This window comes from Falco punctatus (assembly GCF_963210335.1).
Source record: "Falco punctatus genome assembly, chromosome: 4".
Classification (NCBI taxonomy): domain Eukaryota; kingdom Metazoa; phylum Chordata; class Aves; order Falconiformes; family Falconidae; genus Falco; species Falco punctatus.
Window position 1 is genome coordinate 53,564,753 of NC_137583.1, and position 15,476 is coordinate 53,580,228.

At 45.5% G+C, this 15,476-nt stretch overlaps 1 protein-coding gene across 1 annotated transcript in view; it reads left to right on the forward strand.

Annotated features, from left to right (window-relative positions):
- The window catches only part of WNT3A (Wnt family member 3A), a gene marked incomplete at its 5' end in the record, with an annotated part of 138,110 nt that overhangs the window by 18,306 nt on the left and 104,328 nt on the right, over nucleotides 1-15,476 (forward strand). The window contains one exon of the mRNA XM_080387150.1: nucleotides 6,750-6,991. Coding sequence (XP_080243276.1) covers nucleotides 6,750-6,991 — 242 coding nt within the window. The remainder of the gene's footprint in view (nucleotides 1-6,749; nucleotides 6,992-15,476) is intronic.

A 15,476-nucleotide genomic window follows, 5' to 3' on the forward strand; every position in this document is an offset into this window, starting at 1 on the left:
TCTATGTTAAGTTGGTTTTCAAATTTTCAACTAAAAAGTTAATTAAAAATCTCATTATTGTCCACATTCTGTAATTGCCTGGGTCTGGGATAGTTTTAATGTCATAGAAGAAAATCCCTTCCACCCAGGAGGAACATTAGTTAGCAGAATGATGTCCTCCATTTAAAATGATGGGGTTTGTCAAGTTCCATTTCCTTTCTTTCCATTCCAAAACTTCTCCAGGTTTTATTTTCATTTTCATTTTCTTAGGAAAACAGAAAAATAAACACAACATATGCTAGAACACTGGTGTTTTTCTGCGTAAAAGAACACCATTATACAAGTGTAGACTTATTTCTTCTACCTGTCCAGCCACCTGGCCTCTAGGTTGGTGGTTCAAGTCTCTACAGAAGACTTCCATGGAGCTGGGAGCTGATGTATGCTATCAGAGTGTAAAAGACACAGTAGACTCAACTATGTCTCCTGTGTCTGGTCCCTAGCTCTGGGGTATCCTTCCCAGCTTGACAAACCCCATCATTTTAAATGGAGAAGGACATCATTCTGCTAACTAATGTTCCAGCTGTCCCTGTTAGGTGGGCACCTTAGTTCCTCCATCGTGTATGCCAGCCCTGTGTGGTGAGGGTTTGTGGGAACTGAATCAAGGCTGACTTACAGATCCTGTCCCATGAGCCTCTTGAACATCCAGGTGCCATTTACCATTCATGGCAGCCTCCACTCTTTTTGAAACTTCACAGCCCCCCAGTTGCTTATTTCTCCCCATATTTGTTTTTAGGCAGCCTCAGATACATGAAGTTCATGCTGGCCAACCTCAGCAGCCCATGGGGGATTATGGTTGGGGCACCACAGAGGGCCTAACTGGGATGCTGTGGGATGGAGCAAGGACCTTCCACTCATCACTTGCTAGCAGCTTCCCTGAGAGCCCTTCTGGTCTAGTACCAGGAAGTGTGAGACAACCCTTGATAGGTTTTCCTTGTAGCTTGACAGAACCTACGAAGACTTCTCCAGCCACCTTCTTCATTTCAGTATTGTAGTATCATAATACCAAGGGCGTGTTATTGAGTCTGCATCTTTTTAGCTCTGCACATCTTGCCCCCTCCTTCATCATGTGGCTGAGATCCATCTTCAAAGAGTTAGATGTGGCACCACAGAAAGGCAGCCAAAAGGAGCAAGAAAGGACATTAAAGTGAGATGAACCTCTGGAAATCTGAAGAGATAATGAGAAAGGACTGGGAGGAGGTGTGACATCCTGCCGTTAGGGGATCCCACGCAAAGGGAGCAGCACAGAAGAAAACCTAGGGCATCTGCTAGCAAACATAAATCTGTTGTAAGCAGGTGGACATCCTTTGATTTAACTTCTTCAGCAGGACCGTCTGCCACCTTGCTTCTGTGTAAGACAAGAGAGCTAAGGCATTGCTATTGCTCAGTTCTCAATATTCAGTGGGCACTTTGGTGCTTTCTGGGTCTTATCCTGGGTCATTAGACAAGTTACACTCTAGCTGTCCAATATCAATAAATGCAGTTATTTTACCTGTGTCGGGGACCCCAGAAGGACGTTTGCTGAGGAAGCTCTCAGCAGCACTTGGAGCCAGCAAAAGGCCTCTCCAAGATGCCATAGACAGGCAAAATAGAACTCCTGCAATGTTCAAGAATAACAGGATTCAGGAAGAAGCAAGTAGATGTATGTGCTGCTATATGCTGCCACCGATGTGTCAAGGACTTTTGACAGCCACACTGAGAAGGTAGTGACCTTGAAAAGTCAGTAAGTGGTGCTGTACAGCTAGGTCATCCAGAACTGAAGCTTTCTCTTTTTCTGAAAAAGCTATGAGCATGTATTTCCTGCATATTTCTTCCTCATAAACTGGCTGTCCATTCCAAAAGGCAGAGTACATGTAATTTATTGAGAAGGTGGCCAGGTACTTATTTACAACGGCTCTGCTGAAGGAGCAGATAGATTGAGATAAGGGAAATTAAGAGCTCTCTAGGTGTGTTGGCAAAGAAAAATGCTCACTGAAGGTTGAATTAAACACTTCAGGGCATGCAAGGCTTAAAGATAAGCCAAGAACTTTGGCTGTGGACATACAGAACAGTGTTTTCATGCCTCCTCCTGAACTAATGAGAAGAAAAGGCTAATTGGCTTGGAAAGAACAGCTCGTTGACCCTTTCCCTTGGTTCAAACTTGAGCAGTACCTGTTCTGGGGATGTGTTTGTACACTGGAGTGCTGCATGAATTCTCCAGTGGAAAAGGAGAGGTTGGTGTCAATGCATCTGGGAAGTCTTGGTGCTTAAGAAGTTTGAAGCTGATGCCTGGTTAGGCCACAATAGGTGACACTTGGCTCATTTTTCAACATCACATTTTCAAAACCACCCACATGCAGAAGACAGTTGAGAAGCAGATCACAGGAGAGTGGAAAAATGCAAAAGACAGGTTTAATCATTGGAAACAGTGAGAAAGAAATGAATGATGGGAGCTACTAGAGAGTTGAGTAACAGCAAAATGAGATTCTGATCTTTATTGACTTTCCCAACCTTTTCTAAAGGTTTTGGTGGTTGTGGTCGTGGTGTTTTTTTGTAGGGGGTGGGGAGGGTTGGGAGGTTCATAAGGTTCATACCTCATGATCAATAAAAAGGACAGGAAACTGAAAGAATTTGGTTCTCCTAAAGATAAATTGACTTTAGATGGAGGGAGAAAGTGTTTACATCTGGAAGCTGGAAGCAAGGCAGATACCAAAAGAGGGTGCTCTGTTAGATGTTATCACACTCCAGAGTCTGCAAGCGTGCTAGGAAGGGGAGTGTGCTTAGCTACATCTAACAGCAGAGGCACTCTTCATGGAGAGATGTTTTGAGCTTCCACCCTGTATCTTCAGCTGGAAGTCAAGTGACTACACACTCCTCCATGGAGTGCCAAATTTACATTACACTGTCTCAGTGCCTGATGACACCTTGAGAACAAGACTCCTGCTGGAGATTGTCTTTTGCAGATTAAACTTTCCAGACTGTAACATAGATCAAAGCAAGGTGTGACTGTTTTCCTGCTGTATTGAGAAGGGAGCAGTGTAAAAAGCAATTAAAAGTATTTCTACATGTTTTTATTTTTTTTTATCTTAGCTGATCTTCCCAGCAACGGAAACGAATAGTTGAGGGCACCAACCTATAAACTCCTCTTCCTATGACTGGTATTTTCACTCTGCCACTGTAGTAACCATCAAAAAACATAGACAGGCATGAGTTTGGCTGTTCACATAATTAAAGTTTATGAGACTGGAATCCCAAAGCTTCATCCAGGTCCTATTAAATAGCTCAAGAAAGTCCTCCTGGCTTCACAACATGATGGATGGAGCCTACAGCAGGTTGATTCTATCTCTGTGGATACTTTATCTTTGGTGGGAACTGGACAGGGTGCTTCTGAAAGCTTTAGGAGGGATGATGGTGACTCCAGTTGATGTGGGAACAAACTCCACAGATGTTTCCACTAAAGTTAACTTTAGACACTGGAAAGTGTCCACATCCTGGACTCCCTGTGTAGTCAGTGGCTGAATTGTTCTCTGAAGGATGAGTAAAAGCAACTAAGTGCTCTTCTCTAGAGGCTTTGATGAAGGCATCTCTCTCTCCCATTGTTTACAGAGACAGGACCATCTAGCTCCCAAGCCTGAAGATGGCATCTATGAATACCTCCCAACTGCCAGTCCTCAGGGGGTTGAACAGATTGAGATTTAGAGATGTGGCACCCTAAGACTCCACATTCCCAACAAGACCACAGAGGCAACACACTCAACAAGTCCTCTGAAACCCGAAAAGGTGTTTTAAAATGTGTCTTCAGTCCAGAAACTTTGATCCAGTGTTTGTATATAGCTTAACAATGAGACAAAACTGTACACAGTGCAGTCAAAGTGCAAACACCCTTTGGCTTGGCATGGGCTCCATTTCACAGGTGCTTTTCTGCCACTAGTTGTTCCCTGAATTAATCTCAAGCTCAAGAAAACCCACATCAAGCCACTTAGATAGGAAAAACAAGTTAGCTGGGTCCTTTTTCTTGGTCTTCTCCTGTGGGTTCCTGCAGGCTCCTGCAGGAGCTTGTCTCCTTCCTACAGCTGAGCTCTTTGCATGGGCTTCAACACAGCACTTAGCTTTCCTGGGTGGGACTTTTTCAAGGAACTTAGCCATTCCAGTTGTTTGGTATCATGGCATGATTCATCTGGAGACTTTTACAGTGCAGACATATCCCACTCAACCAGTCACCCAGGCTGTCTTGATAGCCTAGCCAATACAGTCAATGGAGGCAAGGCCATGATTCACCTCATCCCAAAGCAGACATCTAAAAGGGGCAGATGAACCATGCCCTAGAAGTGCCTGTTTCTCTCCACTGACTAATTGAAAAAGCAGGTTGGGCTGAGCAGATCAGCTGGAGATGTCCATGTTGCAGACATTAGAAAGCAGGTGACATGAACAAAGATTATGGTTAACGCGAGCTGCCTTCCTCCCTCTTTCAATGCAATGGAAAGAGAGACGTGCTTCTGGAGGACAGTTCATGCTCTTTGTCTCATCTTACCTCCCTTGGGTAGGATGAATTGTCCTCTAATGTTAAGTGAGATTAATATTCTCCTAAACGTGCAACTGAGGTGGAAAGGGGCATCTAAGTTTAGGAAATCAGCTGCAAATTCTTTGCTTTCCCAGGCACCTTCTACCTTGTCCACCTAAAGTTCATTTACTGGAGGGCACATTCTTGGCTGAGCTGGTTATCTTGGGTCTAGATTCTTACCTAGAGTCGTTTGAGCTCCAGAAGTGAATGTCCCTGTGTCTTACTTGCCTGGAAAGCACTGATTTGTAAAGGCTAGTTTATGCACAGTCAGCAAAGCTGACTACAAATAGTTGTGGTACCTGACCATCTGAATGTCCATCTCCTTTTCACTTCTGTCCCCTCTGGACCACCAGGAAGGGAGCAAACTGGCTGCAGCTGGTTTTCTTCCATAAAAAGGACAGACACTTTAAAGCATTTTTTATCCCAGCCCCGAGAAGTGATAAAGTCAAGCTAATTTTCTTCCGAACTCCAGCAATGATAGAATTCTTGCACTTTTTTTTCTGTCAGAGCAATGAAGGCATGTTCCCTGACTGCCTTGTTGATAGTTCAAACACACCAGGATGTTCCCAAATGAAAACCACATCGCAAAATTGAATGTAAACAGAAATACACACTGCCCAGGCAGGTTTCTGTTTGTCATTAATTCTGAGCAGAAAAGTCAATCAAGAGATTTAATTAGAATAAAAGGAAATTATACTCTAAAAATCCCTTCAGTTTTAGTAATCAAGGTTATTATTAGAAGCACCAGTAAAAACACTTTAAAAATCTATCTAATTAGCCACATATCTGCTGATCTCTCTGCATAGCTGACTTGTTTGTCTCTAAGGCTTTAACCAACATAATAGTTCATGGACACTCCTTTCAACAGACTGAGCACAGAATTTGCATTCAAGTTGTGTTGTTTTGTTGGGGGTTTTTGTTGTTTGTGTTTTTTTTTTTAATTTCACTCTGTTCACTTTAACCAAGGCAATTCACAGACTGATGGCCAAAGCAGGCTCTCCATATCCTTGTGACAGTACAGCAAAGCTGGTGCTGTTTTCTGAAAATACAGCCCTATTTTTGAAAATTCCCAACTGAAACTGTTGTGAAAGTAAGGTGAAGATACTCTAAATTAATATCCAGAAGGACACTGGCAGCCATTCTAATAATTTATTTTTAAAACACTTCAACCTGCTTAGAAAGACCCGGTATTGCTTTGCAAAGTATATGCTCGGATCAAGCAGGTGTGGAAATGCTTTGCTAAACAGTAGAAAATCTTTTCCATCCCAGTCTTTCAGGGATGTTACTGGTATCCCAGGCATGGCTCCCAACTTGCATGCCCATAATCACGAGTGTTTCTGGTAGCATCAGTACCACTGTTCACGCAGGAGAATAACATTGATATTGGACCCATACTAGAGCCCTAGGAGAGTTTTAACCCAAGTTCTTCTGTTCCAGCAGGGCTACATTTCCACTCCCTTTCCTCTATAGCACAGCAAATTTAACTGCTTATGGTAGCACATTTATGTAGCACTCCTGCAGCCTTTAGCTCAGAGTTGGCTTTTGAAAGTTCTCAGGATCCAAACTCCTTGAGTCTTTAGGGTCACCTTCAGGGCACAGAAGTTACCTGGTAAGGTTCAAATATACAGGACACACTGCTGAACTGTATGATTGTTGTCAGTTCTTGGTGATTGCTTTTGCAAGACTTGGAGCATGGTGTCTTCCACTGTTGGTATTATTATTTGGTGTAGCTCTGAAAGTACTTTTGACTGTCTAATCCCTGGGCTTCCTCAGCTGCCAAAATTTCCTGTAAAACTGACGTGCTCTTGTATAGGTTTGCTTGACTTGCAAAGAAATAAATGTGGGTTTAACCCTCCAGTTGCAAAGGAAACTAGCTTCATGAGCTGGGCGTCTGTGGGAAGAAGAAGCACAATGATGGAATGAGGTTTTAAGAGAATGAAGAAAAGGGAAGGAAGATATTAAAAGTAGAGTTTCTTGCCTTGTTGATCCTGTAGGGAACTTCAGGAGAGAGAGGATGATGTTTGGGGGGAAGCGAGAGTGGAAAGGATGTTTTCTGGAGAGGGAAATGCAGAAGAACTGAAGATGTTGGTTTTCCATCCCCATTCTTGTGAACCAAGTACAAAGGGGAAAGCCAGCCTGACACCATTTCTTTTTTCCTTGGTTTTTTTTCCAGGTCCTTGGCAATTGGTCACCAGTATTCCTCCCTGGGGACTCAGCCCATCCTCTGCGGGAGCATCCCAGGACTGGTACCCAAGCAGCTACGCTTCTGTCGGAACTATGTGGAGATCATGCCCAGCGTAGCAGAAGGGGTAAAGATTGGGATCCAGGAATGCCAACACCAATTTCGAGGGAGGAGGTGGAACTGCACGACTGTCAATGACAGCTTAGCCATCTTCGGGCCTGTGCTAGATAAAGGTGAGTGCAGCGCTACGGGTTTGGTGACAGCAACATCCATGGTGGAGTAGCAACAAAGACCTTGAGAAACCTACTGTGAGCCCATTTGCTTCTGATGAATGTCGTGCAAAACGGGCTGCAGGAAACAGGAATTGAGCTTGATGAAGGAGACCTGTGACACAGGCAGGGAAAATTTTGTTATCCCAGGACCCCATCCAAGCAGCTCAAACCTGACTCAGGTGGTCTTTTGTAGAGACAAGAATATAATTAAGCATTCTTAGAGAAATAGCAAGGACACGTGTGCCTCCCCAACGTAAGGAGGGTGTTTACCCACCACCTCGATTATACAGACAACATCCAGTCACAGATAACCACTACTTCTACCTCAAACCTCTACTGGGATTGTGTAGGTGACCCAGAGAGCTGGGAAGAGCCCTGTTTGGCAGCGCACGGAGGGTGGGGTCATCTCTGACCCTGCTTGGAGTTGGAGGTTGGGCTACAGACCTCCCAGGGTCCCTTTCAACATGAATTATCCTATGATCCTATGCCCCTTGGAAGGAGCACAAAGGATTATTGTGTTTCCAGTGATCAAGCTGGACGTCTGGCTCCTTTTCTGACCCCATGGCATTTCATGCCGCATTTTCAGCTCGATGGATGATTGCAGAGGGGAAATGATGGGCTGTTGGGGATGGTTCCAAGGGGCTGGACTGACCAGATAACATCAGTTTTGATGCCATAATGTGATATAATGAAGATCAAAGGCCTGAGGAAATCACCATCAATTAATGGTTCTGCTTTTATTGGTTATAAATGTGGCAAATTAAGACGAGGGTGGCAATTCAGGCAACTAACTCTGACACACTGATATAAATGGGAGCACTCAGAAATATTTTGCCCTGTGTTGTTGAATGCAGTGGGATTTAAGCACGTTGCTAAGTCTGAGTATCTGGTCATTTCCCTTATAAATTGGCAGAAACCTATTATAGCTTGTATTTTATCCTTCTTTGCCCTTGTAATACTGATTTTAAAGTTCAGCCTGCTCCTGCTGGTCTCAGTAAGCCTGGGTCAAGCTCTGCTTTTCCCTTTACTACAGAGGGGTTCATCCCAGATGTAAACTCATTTTGCATTTGATTTCTGCTCAGATGGTAATTCCAGGTGCCCTGTGCAGAGCCGTGCAGGAATATGGCTGCTTTCTCTTAGGAGAGCACCAGCAGAAGAGGCTTGGTAGTCCTCTTTTCTTCCTTCCTTTCTTTCTCTATTTATTTATTCATTTATTTATTTATTTTGCAAAGAATAACAGTTACAGGTCCTGAGAATCTAAGAGTTGGAATTACTTTGTCTGGAATAGTGGAGTAGCACCGTTTGAACTCATATGAGAGAGGAGGGAGCATCTGGGATATTTTCAGGGAATCTCCTGTATTGGCATATGTAGCTGATCTACACCCATCTTGGGGCACACTCCTCCAGCATCTGGAGGTAGGGGGTTTGTTGGTTTTTTTGCTGCATTACTCGGAAGAGACTTGGACATTTCCACTTGCATTAATTTTGAAAAATAGGGCAGCCAGAAGAGAGCAAAGCCTTGGTTTGTATCATGGCAGGGCCTCCACCAGCCAGAAGAGATGTTTACCGGCACCCAGCAGGAGAAGGGGTGGTTTTGGCTAGTGGGGTTACCCCATTAGAGCTGGACAGCTGAGGCACCTTGTTAATGCTGCTGTCACTACTGGGGTTTAGCGGTGAGAGATCATCCCAAAATAATCACACCTGTAAGATCTGCAGCATGGTGCACTTGAGTCCCTATGAAAGTGTCATACCGCAATGTTTTGCTTGTAATTAAAGCATGTCTTTTAGGTACATCCCTCCTGGGTGACTACAGCAGTTGGCCACAACTACCAAACTGAGTATTTTCCCCATAGACACAAGCCCAACGTGACTTGCCCAAGAGCATTCACTGGGCACAGGCAGTAAGTGACCCAGATAACCCAATGTCTTTGCCTCGTCACAAGGCTGGATGTCCTCAAGGACACATGGAGCACATCATGCTCCCAGACGGTCTTGGATTAGATACTCCACATCTCCTGTCGCAATTACACCCTGTGCACGAGGAAAGCGACCCTCACCACCTTGTTGATCGAAGGAATCTCGATCCCCCAAGCTTCCAAAAGCTCTTATCTCACAAGGATGTCAACATGAAGAGTCTGTCCCTCCTTGAGACTGCAGGCTTTCAGTAGCCAGGCTCAGGGAGGGAAAGAAGGCTGGGACGATTTCATAACTGAAGAATGTTGTTCCTTGAGGGAGAATCAAACCACCCTTCAGTTCTGCTTCACCTACAGCAGGAGAGGGGAGAAAAAAAAAAAAAACAACAGCTCAGTCGCATTCTTGTGCAGCAGATCCCCCAGGGTAGGAACATATTTGAGCTCCTACCCAGAAAGAGAGAAGGAGGAAAGGAGAGAAAGAAAGCGAGCAAGCAAAACCCTATTTTGCAGCTTGGATTTTAAGTCACCCAAGATCTAACTGCAGCTTCTCGTCTGAGTCAATAGGGACCCCATCCTCCCCCAGCACAACCCAGCCTAGTCACTAAAGCAACTCCCTTTTGCCTTGCACGACTATCTGCAATTCTTTCACTGAAAAAGGCCGATTTTAATGCCTTCAGGAAATACTTTCTAGGCCCAAATCTCACTGAGGCTGCTTCACGGCCTGCGCTGCCCTCACTGCTTTGGTATCTCATTGCTAATTCAGGGCTAGGCTTGAGCTGTGATTCAGCGATGCCAAACTGTCACCAGACTCTGGTCCTGTTAAGAGCCATATTCTGATATCTCACCTAAAACCGGACTCTTTTTTTCCCATCAGCTTGCTTATGAAAAGAAATCCCTTATGTTTTAGCTACAACTATATTAATGTATTATTATTTTTTAAATATTTCCATAGCCAGACCTAATGAATCACATATTGAACAGCAATGGTGTGTATCCATGAGCTCGGCTATAAGGGAATGGTGATGTACAGGGGATCCAGACCTGCCGCTATGTGGGAGCAATATTGACAGGCTTGGACCTATGTCACTCTAGTTCTTCATATGTCACTCAGGACATATGAAGAGCAGAATGCCTCCATTCCATCCAGTATTTGATTACTCTGTTTTGCAGGTCCTTGGTCAGGGAATGAATGTTCCCTGCTCAAAGGGAACAGAGTCACCTTCCTCGTTGTGCTCTGCTACCTGCACGGGGAATGATTCAGGCATTAGCAGAGGGTGAAATTGCTATGGGGCTGTTGGAAGAGGGGTTTTCTCCTCCTTTGTGGTCTTGGGAGTGTATGAGTAGCGGTGCAGCTCCATGGATAAATGTTCAGATAGGTGCCACTGTTGGGTCTTTCTTGCAGAGCACTAGAGGTTTGCTACACTGTAGGTGTCTGGGGTACCCTAGGCTATTGGGAATGCAAAGAACAGGATGCCTGTATGGGAAAAGAAGCGAGCCTGATCTCTTTCCCTCTGCCTAAACATACCTATCTGTTTATCAACCATCTATAAGAGGCTACAGTTCATGTAATTCCTACTCTCACAGAAGTGCAGATCTCAACAACCGGACAGTAGAAAGAACCCCTCACTTGAGTTTTTCTAACAGAGTCATTGCTAGAGGAAAAAAAATTGTCATCTGTTTCTTCACCTGTATTGCGTGAAGCAGTGGAGCCACACGACCTTAAGTGATCACCTTAGCCACAGCCCATGCCCAGCCATTTAGCTGAGAGGTTTGGTGGCTTGTCAGGCAGTTGCTGTGTCTTTCAGTTTCCTAAGGACAAGGGAAGACTTTTTGAGTTGCCTTTAAAAACATACAAGATAAAACTTTGGAGGATGTAGTAAAGGGACATGCTGTCACCAACAACAGAATGTGAACATTGCAACCTATCAGGCGTTTTCCACCCCAAACTTAAGTGCCGTATGTTGGGTATAATTGTGTCTTTCACCCTGGTTTTAGGTTCTGTGGACTGAAGACACTGTCCATGTTTGGGTTGTGGTGCATTTTGTAGTCTCTCAACACCATGCCAACTCTCTATGAAACTCCTCTGGGCAGAAATATGAACCAATCTCAAGAGAAGTAATATAATAAAAGCTTATGATGGCCCTGTCTCTTTAAAGGACCTCAGCACATAATTAAGTCAAAATAAAAGTTTCCTCCCTCTCCTCCCCCCATTCAATAAAAGTAAATTACCTCAAACTATTTAAGCCCTCAGTTCGTTTAAATTTAAAAAGGGAGCCCTTGTCTATCTGTTTCTTTCACTCACTCCCACCTCCTTCTGCTAAAGACTGGCTGGGGCTTTAAACCTGCCAGCTGGACTGAGAAATGGTTAATAGTTATTGTGGAGGAGCAGCTTTTAATGAACTATTGAAGAATGATACATTGATGGAGTAATGGGAGTTTAAGTCGCTCTGTAATGAAACAGGTTCTCAGTGCGGACCCATTGTGGTGTAAATACAGCACGTCGCTCCCACTGTTTGGTCAGGACTAAATAGCAGAGGCCAGAGGGGGGTCAGCTTATGGGGTCTCCGCTTTAGTTAATCAATCTGATTGGATTAGGGTCACTGCGATCCCTAATAATGTCAAAGGTTACGCCAAACTGGATTAAATGCTTTGTTGGGGAGGGCTCAGATTCTTTCAGCTTTCGCCGACGGGGCTTGTTTATTAGAGTTTAACACTCGTGCAGCCTTGGGAAGCCACACCGTCCCTTTCTGCGCGTTGGGGTGCTCACGGCGTGCGCGGGGCTTTGAGCGAGCCGGGGCAGGTGCACGCGCGTCCCGTCGCTTTGTCAAGTGTCTGCGCCCGTCGGATGTGCCCTCTGAGGACATATATCAAATTCCCCGCTGGACAAATGAGAGCCTAATGGGTGATGCAGAGGCTCGGAGGCATAGATTAATTCCAGAAATAATTGTTGGCCGTCGACCCTGTTAGAAGGCGAGTGATGAGAGCCACAAGGGCGCTGTAGTGACCCACTGATCGCGCCCCCCTGGGTTAACCCTGTTCCTGTCTAGCAAAGAGGTGTCCTTTTTGATACAGCTCCTGTTTGTGCAGCTACCAGGATGAGCATGGAATGAAATATGGAGTGTTCACAACCACTTGATTGCTTTCTTATGAAACTGGGTAGATGTCTTGCCTTCCAGCACTTCCAAATCAAATCAAGGCAGGATGGCATGGGATGGTGTGAGACGGAGTGGTATCTCCATGTCATCTTATCCAGGGGGACCATGAAGCTTAAAGAATTACTGTTATCTGCACTCACGATGTTTCTGCAGACGATACTGTCTTATGGACATGGCAGTGTCCTTCACAAAATGATACCAAATAATCTTTCTGAAGGCCACTTGGCAATGGGAAGGAGTAGCAATAATAGCATGTTATTGGTAGAGATATGAGATCTCTGGGTCTCAAATGCCTCTTGGCTTCCCACAGTAAAGCACAAGCTGCATGTTTATGGCCTGCCAGGACTGTCAGATTATCCAAGCAGACTTCTTGCATGATGCAGACTGGAGAATTTCCCCTCAAGACTTCTGGAATGAAACCAAAATCTGAATTTTACTATGATATCTCTTCCCAAAGGACATCTTGCCTTGACATAGCACCAAGAGATAGACAACCAATCTACCTCCTCTTTTATAAGTCTCTTCATTTCTAATGCAACACTGCTCTGGTGCTGACAACCAGCCACTGTATTTTCCTTTGCTGGATGCAGAATAACTCCTCTAAAACTGAGTGTTTTCTTTGCTACTTGCACTTTATGAAAAGTTAAAACAGGCCTGCAGAAGAGCAGTGGGTCAGCAAAAGTTTGGGTGCACTATGTCAGACAGCAAGACAGGTTGAGGGAGTTCCATTTGATGCTGGGGGTCCTCTGGGGCATGATTCATCTGATGTATTCTAGACAGTTAGGATTAAATTATTCACACCCTCAAGTTTCTACATCTCTCCATCAATCACCGAGGGAATCCAGGGAGACCGGCTTTTGATGAGAAGACTCCTGCTCCCGGGGACCACATGAAGGGCAGAGCAGACATTTGTCTAGCTCATGAGAGATGTGGGATTCCAGTCACATCCAGATTCATATGGGATGTTGGGCACTGTTATCTTTTCACCTTGTCTTATTTTGGACTAGGCTTATTTTGCAGCTAGGCTTATTTTGGACTCTAGACCTTCTGGGGGTAAGCCCCACGTCTCGTCTCTCCAGAAAGCCAAAACGTAGCTGTGTTCATGGGTTAACTCTTTTGTCCCTGTTACTACTGTGGCCAAAAAAACTCGTTTTGTGTCTCACATCATCCATGTGAGCTTTTCCCCAGGATTAGCAAGAATGGAACAAGACTTTTAAATTCAGTTATAATGCCGCAGAGAACAAGTCTCCTCTGTATTTTCTTCTTGCTATGTCATAACAATATCACTCCACAGGCTCTCTGATGGGCCTGATCTCATCTACCAAAGTTAGATGTCAAAGTCTGAGCTAGTCACCCCAGGCTCCCTTTGTAGTCAGTGGAGAGCAATCGGCATCTCCGGAGAGCAATTCATCTGACCTATCTTAGACACCTATCTCAGGATAACATGAATCATACCAAGATGTTTATTTCTCTCCATTGACTATAGAGGGAGCCTAGGGCTACAGGCTCAGACTTCCATGTGTATGTCTTAGAGGCCCAGTCTGGGGGCAAATAGTTCCCACTCCCCCATCTTTCTCCTGTCAGAAAGCAGTCCTGACAGCCAGCCTCTGCTGGAGAGGCCATTTTACTAACGCAAGAACGTGACATAGAAAAGGATCTCCTGGACCACTGAACACAGACAGTCCCTTGCTATTTCAGGCATAATACCATCTCATAATGCCTTGCATGATTTAAAATTAATATGTTTAGCAGACCTCATCATATTTTCTCAATGGCATTCTGGCATCTTAGTTGCCTCTGTGCCAAATTCTTCCCCCCCTTTCCCTGCTCTAGATCAGACTTCTCCACTTCTGCAATAAAGTCAGGCATGAGCAGAAAGCCACAAGATACTGATCCATCCAGGAGGTTAGTTACATGTAGGAGGTACTCTCTGCTCTCTCATGAAACTCTTCCCAAGAGGATCTGATTTCCAACCACACCCCGTCTACCTCTCCGCTAATGGCAATTTGGGCAGCTGCCCTGGTATCAACAACCGAGATCTACAAACTCTACCCTGTAACTATGGGGAAGGAAACTGGAAGGATCAGGATTGAAAATGTGACTATGCAAGCTCCACTCAGCCATCAAGATGCATAAATACTGTAGGCCAGAGGTTTGCCAATGCCGCTGAGAAAAAGACTGGCAGATCCCGGTTTAAGACAGAAACATCAGTTGTGCTTAATGTCGGTGTAAACTGAGCCTGGAGCTGGGGTTATTGCAGGGGATGAGACAGTTGTAACTGCCAGCGTGTCACTGCACTGCCCAAGTCCCATGTTCCTGCCCACAGGTACAGAACAGACCCTATTCATGGTGGCAGCATTTCTGAACTGGCTTTTACGTAGCTACCTCAGTATAGGCAGCAGCATCAGGGGGTCAATGCAGTTTGTGGGGGTCTAGATGAGCTGTAGCCACATCTCTGGTTCATAGCCCACATCAGTACTGGGAGATTAGCAGCTTCCACTGAGCCCTGGCAAGAGCTGCAAGCTGCAATGGCAGCAAGCAGAGATGCTGAGGGAAACTTGCCAACACGTTAGTCCCTTAGCCCTTGGGAGCAGGACACCAATGAGGTGGTAGAGGAGCTCCTTCTCTTACTGCTGGAGCTGCTGGTAGGGGCAGGTCACCATCAGAAGAGGAAACTTCAGTCTCTTATGACTTCAGAGGCATTCAAGGGCAAGCACTGGGCAGCCCTCTGGTACAACAGGGTAGCACCCAGAAGAACATGGTTAAGGTCACATCTGGCTGCAGCTGCATTTGTCTTTCCATCCCCAGTGCAACTGGGGGCTGTGTATGCTCTGGGCTTGGTGGGCTCAAGTGTTTTCTGGGTTTCTTAGCGAGAGGACCTCACCTCAACACTGCTCCAGCTGTGAAGTGATCCCGGGATAAAGATCTGGCTCTTGTGCATCTGTACAGTTCTCTGGAGATGAGAGAGCCCGTGTAAACAGCTGTAAACAGCCAACACCCAGACACAGGCTGCAAACCTGGGAGATCAGTGATGGTGAAAAGGAAATGGCAGCAATGCCAGGAGCCGATCCTGTTTGCTTTCTGTGCTCCCTCTACCTCCCACTGCACCAACCCTGATCTGTCAACCCTGACATGGAGATTTTTCTGGCGACGGGGGATCAGGGAGGGGAGAAGGAACAAGACAGCCCGTGGCTACAAAACCGGTGGCGTCTCTCCCGGCTGCGGGAGGCACTGGAAACTTCTGCCTCCGGCGGCATGCACAATGTGACGGGCTGGCAGGGAGCGGGCTGTGTGGAGTTATAGATTTATTTCCTTCCCCCTTCCTTCCCCTCCCCTTCCTCCCCTTTCCCTGCTGGGTACATTGCATTCCCCAACTGG